Genomic DNA, 14602 nt, shown 5'->3' on the forward strand with positions numbered 1-14602 from the left:
ACAGATGCCATCCTTTTATAAAACTGCTGGTCAGTTGCTGCCAACAAGATCAGTCCTGTTTCTTGGTACTTCTCCCTTCCTCCTAGTGACACCAGTTCCACATGTCTGATAACGCAGTAATTTCATTATCTGAGGAGCTAAACTAGCAGAAAACTAACCCCGCAAAAAGTAAATTTCTGCTGATTTGGGTTCCTCAACTGACTTGCTGTAGGGTCAGATGTGTGCCAGCACAAAGGAGGAGGTAGTAACACCCCCTTTAGTGGCAACTGGCCATTAGACAGGCTTAGCCTATTTGCTGCTTTTACTTGACTTTGAAAGCAGTTTTATAATAAGGGTACCTGGCCATGGTCACTTATCCTATAATAATAAGTATAATGCAATAAAAAACAAGGCTTTTTAAACAACATTTGACTATCATATTTTGATTTCTATCAAAATTTTCCCTGACCTTTCAAAGATAATTGAGTGTGGCATTGCAATGACATCAGCCAGCTCCCTCAGTACTTGTGGGTGCATTCCTGTCAGGGCCCATGGACTTGTGTATGTCTAATTTTTTATGTTTCCCAAACTTGATCCTCCTCTACTGGGGGTAAGTCTTCCTTGCTCTAGAGTTCTCCCCCGGTCTCAGGGGCCTGGGATTCCTAAAGACTGGTCTTAACAGCAAAGGCTGAGGTGAAGAAGGCAATGAGCACCTCAACCTTTTTCACATCCCTTTTCACCAGCTCCCTTGCCCACATTTTCTTTAGCTTTCCTTTTGCTGCTGTTATAGCTGTAGAAGCCCTTCTTGCTGCCCTTCATGTCCCTTGACAGATTCAACTCTAGATGAGCTTTGGCTTTCCTAACCCCATGCCTGCATGCTCACACAGTGTCTCTGTATTCCTCCTGAGTCACCTGACCCCGCTTCCACCTCCTGTATGCTTCCTTTTTATGTTTGAGTTTAGTCAGGAGCTCCTTGTATATCCATGCAGGCAGTACATTCTGCTGCCTTTGCATGTTTTCCTGCTCATCGGGATGGATCATTCTTGAGTTCGGAGGAGGTGATCCTTGAATGTCTACTAGCTGCTATATTTTTCAACATAGTGATTTTTGTCTTCTAAAACTTCCTTTTGCTCTGTCTCATCTGTCATACAGCTGAATTGCTAGGCCCCTTCTAAGAAGCTTTGACATGATATATACATTTCTGATCATTTTAAAATGTGATTCCTTTTGTTGGTGATGCTGTGGGATTGTGGGGTGCTAATTAGCCCCTGTGGTGTTCTGCTATGAATTTTTTTTTTTTTTAAAGAGAAAAGCATCAGAGGTATCAACATGTCTTATCCTGCAAGAAAGTGGGATCCCAAGGTAGTTAATTTTAATTGAGTTCAACCCTTGTTCTAATTTGTTCACTTGAATCAGAATAGAGATGTAACTAATAAAACATAACAAAAGGGAGTTTATAAACAGAACCTAGTAAACATTTTTGGTCCTGATAGAACATGTAGGTAAAGGGGGAATACCCAAATAAGGTCTTGATGCAATTGTGTTTTGCTTGCTTGAAGTATTGGGTCTGTTGGGTAAATGCTGTTTTACTTGCGACAGGAACAAAGTTGGCAGTTCTGTAAACCTGACATTCCTTGTTTGCAAGCAAATGGGGTAGCCAGCAGTAATTACCATCCTACTCTCCTACTCCATTACGTCTTCTCAGTGGGCTTCTTCTCTGCTTTGGTGGGAATCCTGGGGGGGTACATTGTGTTAAGTGACGTTAGGAGCAGGGCCACCTCTTCCAGCTGCTCCAGCTCAGGACTCCCTCTTGTCCAGCTGCTGGAGCCCAGCCCAGGGACCCTGGGTCTCTGCCCAGGCTGAGGGGTGAGGTTACCACTTTCCTGTTTGCAGGTTCAACCAGTAGCAAAGCTGAGCATGTATCCTAGAAAAACACACACAGACACAGGACACTGACATGGCCAGCCACACAGACTGCCACAGACAAGGCACTGCCTTCAACAGCACCTACATACAGGACCCACATAAAACACAAACATAGACAGCCAAGTCCCCTTCCTCCTCTTCAGCTGTTAGAGATAGGGGGTCACTAGTGAAGACCCACACACAACACTGTAGATTGACAAGCACACACACATTCAGGGATCCCTTGAGTAGCAGTGTGGCCCCTCTGCCCACCCAATACCCATGCCTGGATCCCAGGCCCTCTTACCTGCTTCATGGGTCCCCTACTCACCAGCTAGTCCAGCTTGATGCTTGCTAGCAAACATCCATGCACTCACACTCATCCCACAGTGCTCCACATTTGCAAGTCCTCCTGGGCATAGCAGCATGGACCCTTACCTGTCTGATATCCCAGCCCGGACCTAAGCCCCCCCTCCCCCAGTGCTAATTACCAACTAGTCCAGCTTGAAGTTTGCTAGTGAATACACAGAATCACAAAATGGTTGAGATTGGAAGGGACATCTGGAGGTCATCTTGTCCACCACCCTGCTCAAGCAGAGCCACCTAGAGCCACTTGCCCAGGTCCATGTACAGACGGCTTTTTAATATCTCCAAGGAGGGTGACTCCACAACCTCTCTGGGCAACTTATTCCAGTGCTTGGTCACCCTCACAGTAAAAAAATGTTTCCTGATGTTCACATGGAACCTCCTGTGTTTCAGCTTGTGCCCATTGCCTCTTCTCCTGTCACTGGGCACCACTGAAAAGAGCCTGGCTCCGTCCTCTTTGCACCCTCCCTTCAGGTATTTATATACATTGATAAGATCCCTGCTGAGCTTTCTCTAGGCTAAACTGTCCCAGCTCTCTCAGCCTTTCCTGATAGGAGAGATGTTCCAGTCCCTTCATCATCTTCGTGGCCCTTCACTGGACTTTCTCCAGTATGTCCATTTCTTTCTTGTACTGAGGAGCCCAGAACTGGAAACAGGACTCTACGTGTGGCCTCACCAGTGCTGAGGAGAGGGGAAGGATCACCTCCCTCAACCTGCTGGCAATGCTTTGCCTAATGCAGCTCAGGATGCCATTAGCCTAGTTGGTTGAAACCCTCTGGCATATCAGCCACTCCTCCCAGTTTTGTTTCATCTGCAAACTTGCTGAGGTTACACTCTGACTGTACTGGTTTTGGCTGGGATAGAGTTAATTTTCTTCATAGTAGGTTGTATGGTGCTATGTTTTGGATTTGTGCTGAAAACAGTGTTGATAACACACTGATGTTTTAGTTATTGCTGAACAGTGCTTGCACAGCGTCAAGGCCTTTTCTGCTTCTCACACCACCCTACCAGTGAGTAGGATGGGGGTACACAAGAAGCTGGGAGGGGACACAGCTGGGACAGCTGACCCCAACTGACCATATTCCATACCATGTGACATCATGCTCGGCAATAAAAGCTGGGGGAAGAAGGAGGAAGTGGGGGACATTCAGAGTGATGGCGTTTGTCTTCCCAAGTAACTGTTATGCATGATGGAGCCTTGCTTTCCTCAAAATGGAAAGTGGATCACCTGCTGATAGGATGTAGTGAATAAATTCCTAATTAGTTTTGTTTATGCATGCAGCTTTTGCTTTACCTATTAAATTGTCTTTATCTCAACCTACGAGTTTTCGCACCTTTACCCTTCCAATTCTCTCCCCCATCCCACTGTGGGGGGAGTGAGTGAGCTGTGTGGTGCTTAGCTGCCTACTGAGGTTAAACCACAACAGTCTTTTTTGGTGTCCAACATGGCACTTGAAGGGTTTCAGATAATGACAGATTTGTTTGGAGTTTGCTAGCTTATTTTATAGCCCATCATCCAGGTCATTAATGAAGTTGTTAAACAGTATCAGATCCGGTATTGACCCCTGGGGTACACCACTAGTCACTGGCCTCCAACTAGTCTTTGTTCCACTGATCACCACCCTCTGGGCCCGTCCCTTCAGCCAGTTTTCAATCCACCTCATTGTCTGCTCATCCAGCCCATACTTCATCAGCTTGTCTATGAGGGTCTTATGGGAGACAGTGTCAAAAACCTTATGAAAGTGTACGTAGAACATATCCACTGCTCTCCCCTCATCTACTAAGCCAGTCATTTCATCATAGTCATTTCACCTCCCCTTGGTGAATCCACACTAACTACTCCTGATCAACTTCTTGTCCTTAATGTGCCTGGAAATGGTTCTCAGAATTAGTTGCTGCATCACTTTCCCAGGGATCATAGGTGAGGCTGACTGGCCTGTAGTTCCCTGGGTCCTCCTTCTTGAAGATATGAGTGATGACATTTACTTTCCTCCAGTCCTCAGGCACCTCTCCCAATTGCCTTGATTGTTCAAAGATTATTGAGAGTGGCCTTGCAATGACATCAGCCAGCTCCCTCAGCACTCATGGGTGCATCCCATCAGGGCTTATGGGCTTGTGTACATCCAGTTTGCTTAAGGATTCCCCGACCTGATCCTCTTCTTTGCTCCAGCCTTTCCCTGTGGTCTCTGGGATCTGGGATTCCTGAAGGCTGGTCTTGCTAGTAAAGACTGATGCAAAGAAGGCATTTGGTACCTCAGCCTTTTTCCATGTCCTGTGTCACCATGGTGGAGCAGATATCCACACTGCAGCCCATGGAGGACCCCATGCTGGAGCAGTTGGCTAGTCCCTGAAGGAACTGCAGCCCGCGGAGAGCTCATGCTGGAGCAGATTTTCCTGAAGGAATTGCATCCCATGAAGAGGACCCTCGCTGGAGCAGGGGAAAAGTGTGAGGAGGAAGGACAGGCAGAGTGGAACTGTTACTACTGACTGTAACCCCCCATTCCCCATCCCCCCTGCACTGCTGGCAGGGAGGGGTAGAGAAATTAGGAGTGAAGTTGAGCCTGGGAAAAGGAGGGATGGGGAATGGTGCTGTTTTAATTTTTTTGTCTTTGTTTCTCAACATCCAAATGGTCTCCAGTATAGTTTTTTTTCCTGGCTATATTCCACTGACCCTAATGACACATGGAAATTATTTTTTATTTATTTTTTTTCTTTTCATTAGAGCTATTCTGTTAATTGAAAAGGAGACAGAAAATAGATGTCTACACCAGTGGACCCTGGCACAATGCTTCATCCTGGTCCTTCCCCAGGGCCAGGTCCTTCACCTGGACCAATTCTAGGACCTAGCCCAGGACCAGGGCCATCTCCTGGCTCAGTACACAGCATGATGGGGCCGAGTTCTGGACCACCCAGTGTCCCATATCCTATGCCGACAATGGGGTCTACTGATTACCTGCAGGAGGGCATGCACCAACAGCATAAGGTAATTTTGTTTTTAATAAATGAGATTTTTTCCTAACTTCTCTCCATTGATTAAAAAGCATACTTTTACTACATTTAGACCTGCAAAACAAGCTATTGCACTTCATACATCACATGCAAAACTGCAGCTACACTTTGATTACATCTTTATTACTAAAGATGGTGTACATATTGGATCAAACACAACTTGTTTGTTTTTAATAGACCAATGTGAACTACAGTGCTAGCAATTATGCAAATCTTAACTTGTAAACTACATGTTTCAGTAGAATAGGCCTCACTAGAGAATAAAATTGAAGTGCTACAAGACCATTCTGGTAGTAAATTTTTTTTTTAGTTAAACCTACATGTTAGATCTTGTAAGGTTCTTTTTTGACATCTGTTTGGAACTATTTTTTTCCATATTATATTTTTCTGGGGTGACTTTTTTTTTCATGAACATTTATTTTTATTATTATCTCTTAAAAGGCTTAAATATTTGTTTCATCTTCCACGTTGATTTAAAAATTATTGTCAAATTAATTTATGTAGGCTCCATCTCATTAAGGAATTTAAAACTATTTAATTTAAAGCATGTCTGACTTGAGTGCTTGTCATGCTTAAATTTACGTGTGTGCTTACACAATTTCTTTTGCTATAAGGAAATATGTCTGAAATTTTCTTTTTTAAGACATTCTCTTACTAATTCTCATCTTTATGAAGTAAATTTATGGTAACTTCACTTTTACAGGTGTTTTACCTTCATAAATATGCAATAACTGCTTACAGAACTAAGATATAATTTCAAAACCTTTTGGTGATTATCATTATAATTATTTGGTGATTATCTACTTGCTGGCTAGTTTGGCTTGATAGATGTTAGCAATCACACACTAACATACATACCCACACAATAAGCATGCACTCCAGTCTTTCCAGTTGCTGGTACCACAGACAAATGGACCCCTATGACTTGTGGTTCCCCACTCCAATTGCTGGCACTTAGACCTCCATGCACACACACAGAGTTGAGAGCCCTCTCACTCAGGGGGTGAGTTAAATGACAAGACAGAACAGACTGTGCTGATCAAGTGCAGGGCATGGTCAGAAAAATGCACTCACCAGACCTGTTTACATGCGACCAGCCCCTTTTGTTCCCTTATACCTCTATTTTCGTATGCTTGTTCCTCCCAAAATCACCTAGATCCCTCCCTTTGGTTCCTCCCCTAAACATCCCATAATAAGTCTTGCATGATTCCAAAATGTTCTTCCTGGCATCCCCTGATGAGTCCCATACCCTAGTAGGCAGTAACCCCCCTCAGTCTGTAGGTGCTTGGGAGAGCTGCTCCCATTAACTCATCGTGTGGGTTTCACACTGGAGCTGAGGCTCTCCTTGGGATAGCCCTGGGAGGAGTCAGGGCAAGGGGTTCTGTCTCTGATTAGGTTTTTGGGGTCCCTCTACCTGCCATTGTGTCTGTGCTCCTTTGTGTTTATAGAGATTTGCTTTTAATAGCATAATTAACATTAAGTTGGCATTAATAAATCATATAGGTCCCATACTTAACAACAATTATGTGAAAATTAAATATTATATATTCAAATAACCAGAAAATCTGTACACAGGAAAATTTACTGTTGATTTATAGAATATAGTTAGACCAGAAAGAATTAAACTAACTTTTTCTCACTAATTTTTTGAATAAACTTTAGTCCATCAATCACATTGTCAGCAGCATCAGGAAATCTGAACTCAAAATATTTGGAAACTGGGAGGATAGAAGAGGGAAGCATTGCTACATGTTTGCCCTGATCTTATTCTTCCTGGATATTTACCTCTAGTCTCTTCTGGAAACAGAAGAAAGGGAAAGATGGTCTTGGTCTGAAGTGGTATAGCTGTTCTTATGCACCAACTGGGACATGTATTTTTTAACTATATATATTTATTAACCAGAACAACGGTGTTTTCCATAGATCTTACTTGAGGGACAGAAAGAGAACTGTGCACTCTCTGATCTCTCTTCCTATAGCATAGGAGCATAATCCTTTTTTTATTTATAACCATGTGTGGTGGATTAGCCTTGGCCAGCAGCCAAATGCCCACCTAGCTGCTCACTCACTCCCCCTCCTCAACAGGACAGGAGGAAAAAAATAGGATGAAAAAGCTCATAAGGTGAGATAAAGATAGGGAGATAGCTTACCAATTACTGTCAAGGACAAAACAGACTTGACTTGGGGAAAAATAAATTATTTTATTTATTTATTAAAATAGATTTGGATAGTGAGAAACAAAGACACACACACAAAAAAAGCATGGTGTCCTCCATGGGCTGCAGCTACCTGCTCTGGCACCTGAGGCACCTCCTCCCCCGCCTTCTTCTCTGATCTTGGTGTTTGCACTGCTGTTTCTCACTCTTCTCCCCCCCACCACCTGTCCAGCATTTGTCTCATCTCAGGCCTGCAGTGGAACTATTGCTGAGCTGGCTGGAACTGGCTGTGTCAGGCACAGGGCAGCCCCTTACCTCTTCTCCCTCCTCACGGAGGTCACCCCTGCAGTCCTTCCTGCCCCCTCCCACTACCAAAGCCTTGCCACTTAAACCCAATACACCATGTATACCATAAATGATTGCTGGCTGTAGAAATATTAGTATGATGTCACAAGCAGGATTTTTACTTGAAGTAAAAATATACCAATAAGAAATTGATTCCTTTAATGGAATCTTTGTGTTTGAAGGGAAACAGCATTTGGGACATTCCAGTGTAGCAGCAACTGAAAGGCAAAAGGTTGGGTTAATAATTTGGCCTAAGCCACAGGCTGTACTGTTCTAAGTTGGTCTGCATTACACTGCTTTGTTATATGAAGTCAATACAGTTCATTTGTTTCTGTTTGGACAATTTTCCTCCAGTTTTTAGTACTTGACATTGTCCAAACAGCTCATAAGGAATCAGAAAAAGAAAGCAGCAGGAAGGGGGATAAACGTTCTCATGTTGTGCTCTGCTTTCCAAAAATCTGATTCCAGGGATAGAGAGTCCCATTGTATTCACTTATAATAGGTAGTATGAGAAGTTTATATGCTTCTTTATATACTTGTGTAAATTTTTATTTTATATCCCTTTGATTTTTTTTTAGTAGAGGTATATATATTTTTTTTTTACAGCCTACTGATGGCTTGCATGAAAAAGGAATGGTTGAAGATGTTCATTGTAGCTCTATGAAGAGTATGCGACCTCCTCACCCTGGAATGGGCCCACCTCAGAGTCCAATGGACCAACATAATCAAGGTTTATGCATATTATGCATGCAATATGATTTTGGGGGCCCTTTTGTGCTACAGGAAGTCACAAGTTCCTTGGAACAAGTTTCTTATATTTCCTCTGTGCTCTGTTTGGAGAAGATAAATTGCGATATTGAGGGGAGTAGAGGAATAACTTAATTATCTTGCTTTTTGGAGTGTACATCAACCATGTACTGAAAAAAGTGGGTAATGTAAGGGCTTGGGTAAGGTTATGTCGTGGTTTAACCCCAGCCAGCAACTAAGCACCACGCAGCTTCTTGCTCACTCCTCCCCCCTCCCAGTGGGATGGGGAGGAGAATCGGAAAAAAAAAGTAAAACTCGTGGGTTGAGATAAGAACGGTTTAATAACTAAAGTAAAATAAAACACAATAATAACAACAACAATAATAAAATACAATAATAATAATGATGAAAGGGAATATAACAAAAAAGAGAGATAAATTAGACCCAAGAAAAGACAAGTGATGCACAATGCAATTGTTCACCACCTGCTGACCAATGCCCGAGCAGCAATCCACCCCTCCCAGCCAGCTCCCCCCAGTTTATATACTGAGCATGACGTTCTATGGTATGGAATATCCCTTTGGCTAGTTCAGGTCAGCTGTCTTGGCTATGCTCCCTCCTAGCTTCTTGTACACCTGCTTGCTGGCAGAGCATGGGAAATGGAAAAATCCTTAACTTAGGATAAGTGCTTCTTAGCAACAACTAAAACATCAGTGTGTTCTCAACATTATTCTCACACTAAATCCAAAACACACTGTACCAGCTACTAAGAAGAAATAACTCTATCCCAGCCAAAACCAGGACAATCAGTTTGAATCCTATGATGAAGGAATCACAAGAAAGAAGTGAAACCAGCCTGGAGTGGCCTTATTTAATATCTGTCTGCCATGTTTGGTCAAGTACTGTTTGTAGGTTTTACCAAAAAATTGTGCCCAACAACAGAAACAAAATAGAAGCTAATTTCATCATATGTCTTCTTCACATCCTTTAGTTCACAAGGTAAAAGGAAATGTATTCTATAAGCAGCTCAGTATGTTGAATATTTAACTGACAACACATACTTATATTAGTTTAGCAGATAAGGTTCTGTATATTGCATAACTAGTATTACAGCAATTCCTAAAGACCATGACTAGAATTAGGAACCCTCTTTTACCAGTCCCTGTACAAATCCATTAAGATATGGTCACTTTTTTTGATGTGTTTTTGTGTTTGTTAGATTGGATAAGACAAATGGTGGGAAGAGAAAACGGGTATAGATTAGCAGAATGCATTTGCTTGAACCACTGTGTGACTCTGAGCGGGCTGTGACTGGGATCCTGGTCAATACTTGTTCCTGTACCTTGAGCATTGGAAAGTACTGTTTTTCAGTTATACCTTTCACTACTAATTTTGTGAAATAGAACTGATTTCTGAATATAGAAATTCTCCATCAGATTAAAGTGTTTTTCTGCTGATTTCAGTGGAATTCAAGCATGCTCATCTGAGAGCAAAATTTTACCCGAGTATGCATTCGGAGACAGGTTTGCTTGTAACAAATGTGTTTCCTAAAATGAACAGAATGTTTACTCTGAAAATGAAAGCTGGTTCAATTTAAACATAATGTGCTAATAATACAGTGCAATACTTAGCACTGTGGGTCATGGCTCATGCATGGTACTTCTCTGTGCTACAATAAAACTAATAAGCAGTAATAACAGGTACCACTGTCTGTATAGTAGACATGTATAGTGCTTGGCTTGCTTCTGCATAGCATTCTAATTTAGAAGAAAAGTAGCACTAAGCAAAATGAATATAATACATATTAAACGGACAAAAACTTGTTAAGTGATAGCTTATAAAAATAACTAAATAGTGAATAATCAACCAGTTGGGGACATTTCTAGTTGGTCTTGCGGGAATCTGAATATATTTGTCATAAATATATGTCATAAACTCATTGCTGGTAGAATTTGCAGGTAACAGTGGTGTAGCAGTAAATAACAAAAGGAACAAGTTGGTTATATATGCTGATCAAGATCATAGAAAGATATCAATGAACTGAAACAAACCAGAAAACCCTCTTGTTTTCTCATGGAATTTGGAACTAAATAAGTGCAATTATTATGATACAGCAGTAAAACCCATTCTAATTACAATATTTAAAGTGCTCTGTTCACAGTTGATAAAAGAACTTGAAATGCAAAGATAAGCACTGCAGGGTTTTTAAGGCTCTGGGACTTAATCTCTATACATTTTTAAACACCAAGCAGTATTTGCTGAGCTTTTTACAATAAAGCTATCCAAATTTAGGTTAACATAGAGTTCACCAAGTTACTGCTTCTTCACAGAGAATATTGATATTTACTGTCCCTATTGTTCTTAAACTTAGCTGCACTTTCTTTTCCAATCCTTTCAGCCTTTTAAAGATGAGAAAAATCTATTGGTCATCTTATCCATCTGTCTGCCAGTAGAAGACTACCTCTCAACAGTATATTTCTCCAGTCCTAATTTTGAATGAATTGCATCCTTGGGGCCTTCATATCTTTCTCTTAGTTAACAGTTTCACAAGAGATGATATTTGCACTGGCCATATTACCAATGAGGAAAATTTTATACTTTGCTTACCTTAAATAAATCTTCTTGTAGCTTCAGTCCTGTCTGAATATATTTCTCACTGTATATTTCTTCTAAGATGTTATGTGCTCTCATTGTGTATTGTGAATACCTCTTCTTTCTAGTGCTGTATACCCTGAGATTCTTTCAAGCAGCTCCCTAAAGATGCCAAAGTCTGCTCTCCTGAAGCCCAGGGTTGTGCTCGAGGTTGGCCAGTGTGTCTTGACTCTTTTTAAAGGTTTTGCACTTAAAGTAGAAAACCTCTATATGGCATCACAAAACTTTGGAGTCTGTGAATGTCACATTTTATAGCTAATGAGAAGTTTGGAAGGTTTTTGTCCTTACCTGAAATAATTAGTTGGTGTTTTATTTTAATCTTTATTTTTGTAAAACCTGTTTTCCTTATTGCCAAGATTCCCAATGTGTATGACTTTGAGGGAGAGAGGAAATGTAATTATTAAATATGTAGAAACCTCAAAACCAGTTAATTTCTAGAAATTCCTCTCTCCATAGCAATGTCATGCACTTAAGGCTTGAATTGTCAAGGTTAAAAACAAGTGCTGTATGTCTCATTTCACCTTTCTGACTTCACTTTTTTGTAGCTCAGACAGATTTAAGATCCAGCATCTCAAAACCCATCACTGATTTAGGACTAAATAACTTTGAAAAGTGTAATGTTGTGATGGGGAGACAAAGAAATCTTTCTTTGGCAGTTTTGAAAACAGCTTAATTAAAAGTAGCTGCTATTTAAAGGAAATTGTGAGATTTGGAAATGTAACAGTAATGGAAAAATACAATAAATAAGAAACCAAAATTTAAAATCATAAGACAATAGAGCAATTATATGCTTTTTTAATACCATAATATATTCATTTAAAGCAGTGTCTTCCATAAGTGGGATTTTAGCCCCCCCTTTTCTTAATAAAGAAAGAATTATTTTTGAGAGTAGTTAGTAGTCTCAGTCCTGACACCTTTGGTAGACAGAGATTAATAAATGGAATAAACTGTATGATCTGTATGATTATTTATCAAGGCTTTTATCACCAGCAATATATTTATGAATATATGTATAAGCAATTTTGATGTCAAGCTTTCTATTGAATAACCTCAGTAATTTTAGCTTTTTACCCTTAATGTCTCTTATTCTTCCTTTTCATTCTTTCCTCAACTTTTTCTTTCTATCTTTCCCTTAGGTTCCTTATTTTTTCTTATTTTCAACAGGGTTTTCTTTGCTTGTCTTTTTGCTCTTTAGTTATGAAACTGAATTCTCAGTCTCTTTCTGTCTTATCTGATCTTTTCCCAACTAAAACTTCTTTTTCCATCCTGTCCTTCCATTTCCTTTTCCTATTTTTGAAAAACAAAAAAACCCACAACCAACCACAAATCTTCCATTCTTTTTTCTTTATTCTTTCAGTTATTTTTAATGTGTACTTCACTGTAGGATATTAGTATCCTCAGACCCCACCTTTCATTAACTTTCAGTTCTTTAGCACTCTCATGTCTCAGCTTGTATGAATTCTGAATTTACAGCTACTGGCATCTCACCAGTCAAAATTTGTAGAGTTCCCCTATGCTGCCCTTATTGGAAGAACAGTGAAAGGAAGGAGTAAAATTGCTTCTTACTGTGACCAGTACTAGGTATAGATAAAGTTGGCATAGTTTCAGTTCAGAATGTCAGATCAGCCAAGGAATCACAGGAGTAGATTTGATTCCACAGAACTCAGGGAAGTCTGCATGAACTTTTGAGGTTTGTGACCTATAACTTGGTCAAAGACTGTGAAAGGGAGCTAGGAGATTTGTTGTTTTGTAAGGCTCATCAGACTGATACTGTGGTGGGTTGACCCCAGCCAGCAACTAAGCATTGGCTGCTTCGTCACTCCCCCCCTCCCCCAGCAGTATGGGGGAGAGAATCAGAATGCCAAAAGGAAGAAATTACTTGTGGGTTGAGATAAAGACAGTTTAATAAGTGAAGGAAAGAGAAAAAAAACCCCACCAAGTGATGCAAAGGCAATCGCTCGCCACCTCCCACAATCAGACTGATGCCCAGCCAGTGTCCGAGCAATGGCTACTTTGGAAAGACTTCCCCATCATTTCTTATTGCTGACCATGATGTTATATGGCATGGAATATCCCTTTGGACAGTTCAGGTCAGCTGTCCCGGCTGTGTTCCCTCCCAACTTTTTGTGCACCCCCAGCCTACTCCCTGAGGGGGCAGAGTGAGAAACAGAGAAGGACTTTATGCTGTGCAAGTACTGTTCAGCAATAGCCAAAACATTGGTGTGTTATTAACAGTGGTTTAGTCACAAATCCAAAACACAGCACCATACAGACTGCTATGAAGAAAATTAACTCCATCCCAGACAGCCCCAGTACAGATACAAATGTTATTTTTCTTCTGCAAATCTCTCTTTCACAGCTGGTAGACATCTTTAAAATCTAACTGTAGTGCATCACCTAAAGGATAAGACTTAAGATTTTTTTTGTCTTGGATGTGCTTTGGAGTCTTCGATATCTCACTTAAAAAGCATACCCATACCATCTATTTTCATGGATGTGTTATGAAGCTCAGGGAAATATTTGTGAAGTGTAATTAAAATTCAAACCTAAACCCACCAAAAAGCAAGGATTGTAATGAGTTCTGTTCCCTTCAGAGTTGTGCTCACCCTGTGTGGTGGGTTAACCTTGGCTGGTCTCCATGTGCCCACCCGGCTGCTCTCTCACACCCCCTCCTCAGCAAGATGGGGAGAAAATAAGATGAAAAAAGCTCACGGGTTGACATGAGGACAGGGAGATCGCTCACCAGTTACCATCATAGGCAAAACCAACTCAACTTGGGGAAGACTAATTTACTTTATTTCCAATTAAAAATAGAGTAGGATAGTGAGAAACAAAAACAAAGCTAAAAACACCTTCCCTCCACCCCCCCTTCTTCCCAGGCTCTTCTACCTCCTCCTCTACCACTGATTTGCACAGGGGGGATGGGGAATGGGAGTTGCAGTCAGTTCATAAAGCTTTTTCTCTGCCGCTCCTTCCTTCTCATGCTCTTCCCCTGCTCCAGTGTGGGGTCCCTCCCACAGGATACAGTCCTTCACAAACTTCTCCAGTGTGGGTCCTTCCCACAGGCTGCAGTTCTTCATGAACTGCTCCAGCATGGGTCCTTTCCTCGGGGTGCAGTCCTTCAGGAACGGGTTGCTCCAACATGAATCCCCCCCAGACCACAGTTCCTGCCAGAAAACCTGCTCCTGTGTGGAGCTGCAGTTTCTGCCAGGAGCCTAATCCAGCACAGGCTCTCCATGGGGTCACAGCCTCCTTCAGGACACATCTACCTGCTCTGGTGTGGGGTCCTCTGCGGGCTGCAGGGTGGATATCTGCTCCACCATGGACCTCCATGGGCTGCAGGGGGACAGCCTGCCTCACCATGGTCTTCCCCACAGGCTGCAGGGGAATCTCTGCTCCGGCACCTGGAGCACCTCCTCCCCCTCCTTCTTCACTGACCTTGG

General features: G+C 41.7%; 1 protein-coding gene across 1 annotated transcript in view; it reads left to right on the forward strand.

The window, feature by feature from the left end:
- Positions 1–14602, forward strand: part of LOC126035439 (probable global transcription activator SNF2L2) — a 247371-nt gene that overhangs the window by 7347 nt on the left and 225422 nt on the right. Inside the window, exons 3-4 of the mRNA XM_049793996.1 lie at positions 4973–5233; positions 8367–8490. Of these exons, the coding sequence (XP_049649953.1) occupies positions 5009–5233; positions 8367–8490 (349 nt within the window). The 5' untranslated portion in view covers positions 4973–5008. The remainder of the gene's footprint in view (positions 1–4972; positions 5234–8366; positions 8491–14602) is intronic.

Source organism: Accipiter gentilis, chromosome W (assembly GCF_929443795.1).
Source record: "Accipiter gentilis chromosome W, bAccGen1.1, whole genome shotgun sequence".
Classification (NCBI taxonomy): Eukaryota; Metazoa; Chordata; class Aves; order Accipitriformes; family Accipitridae; genus Astur; species Astur gentilis.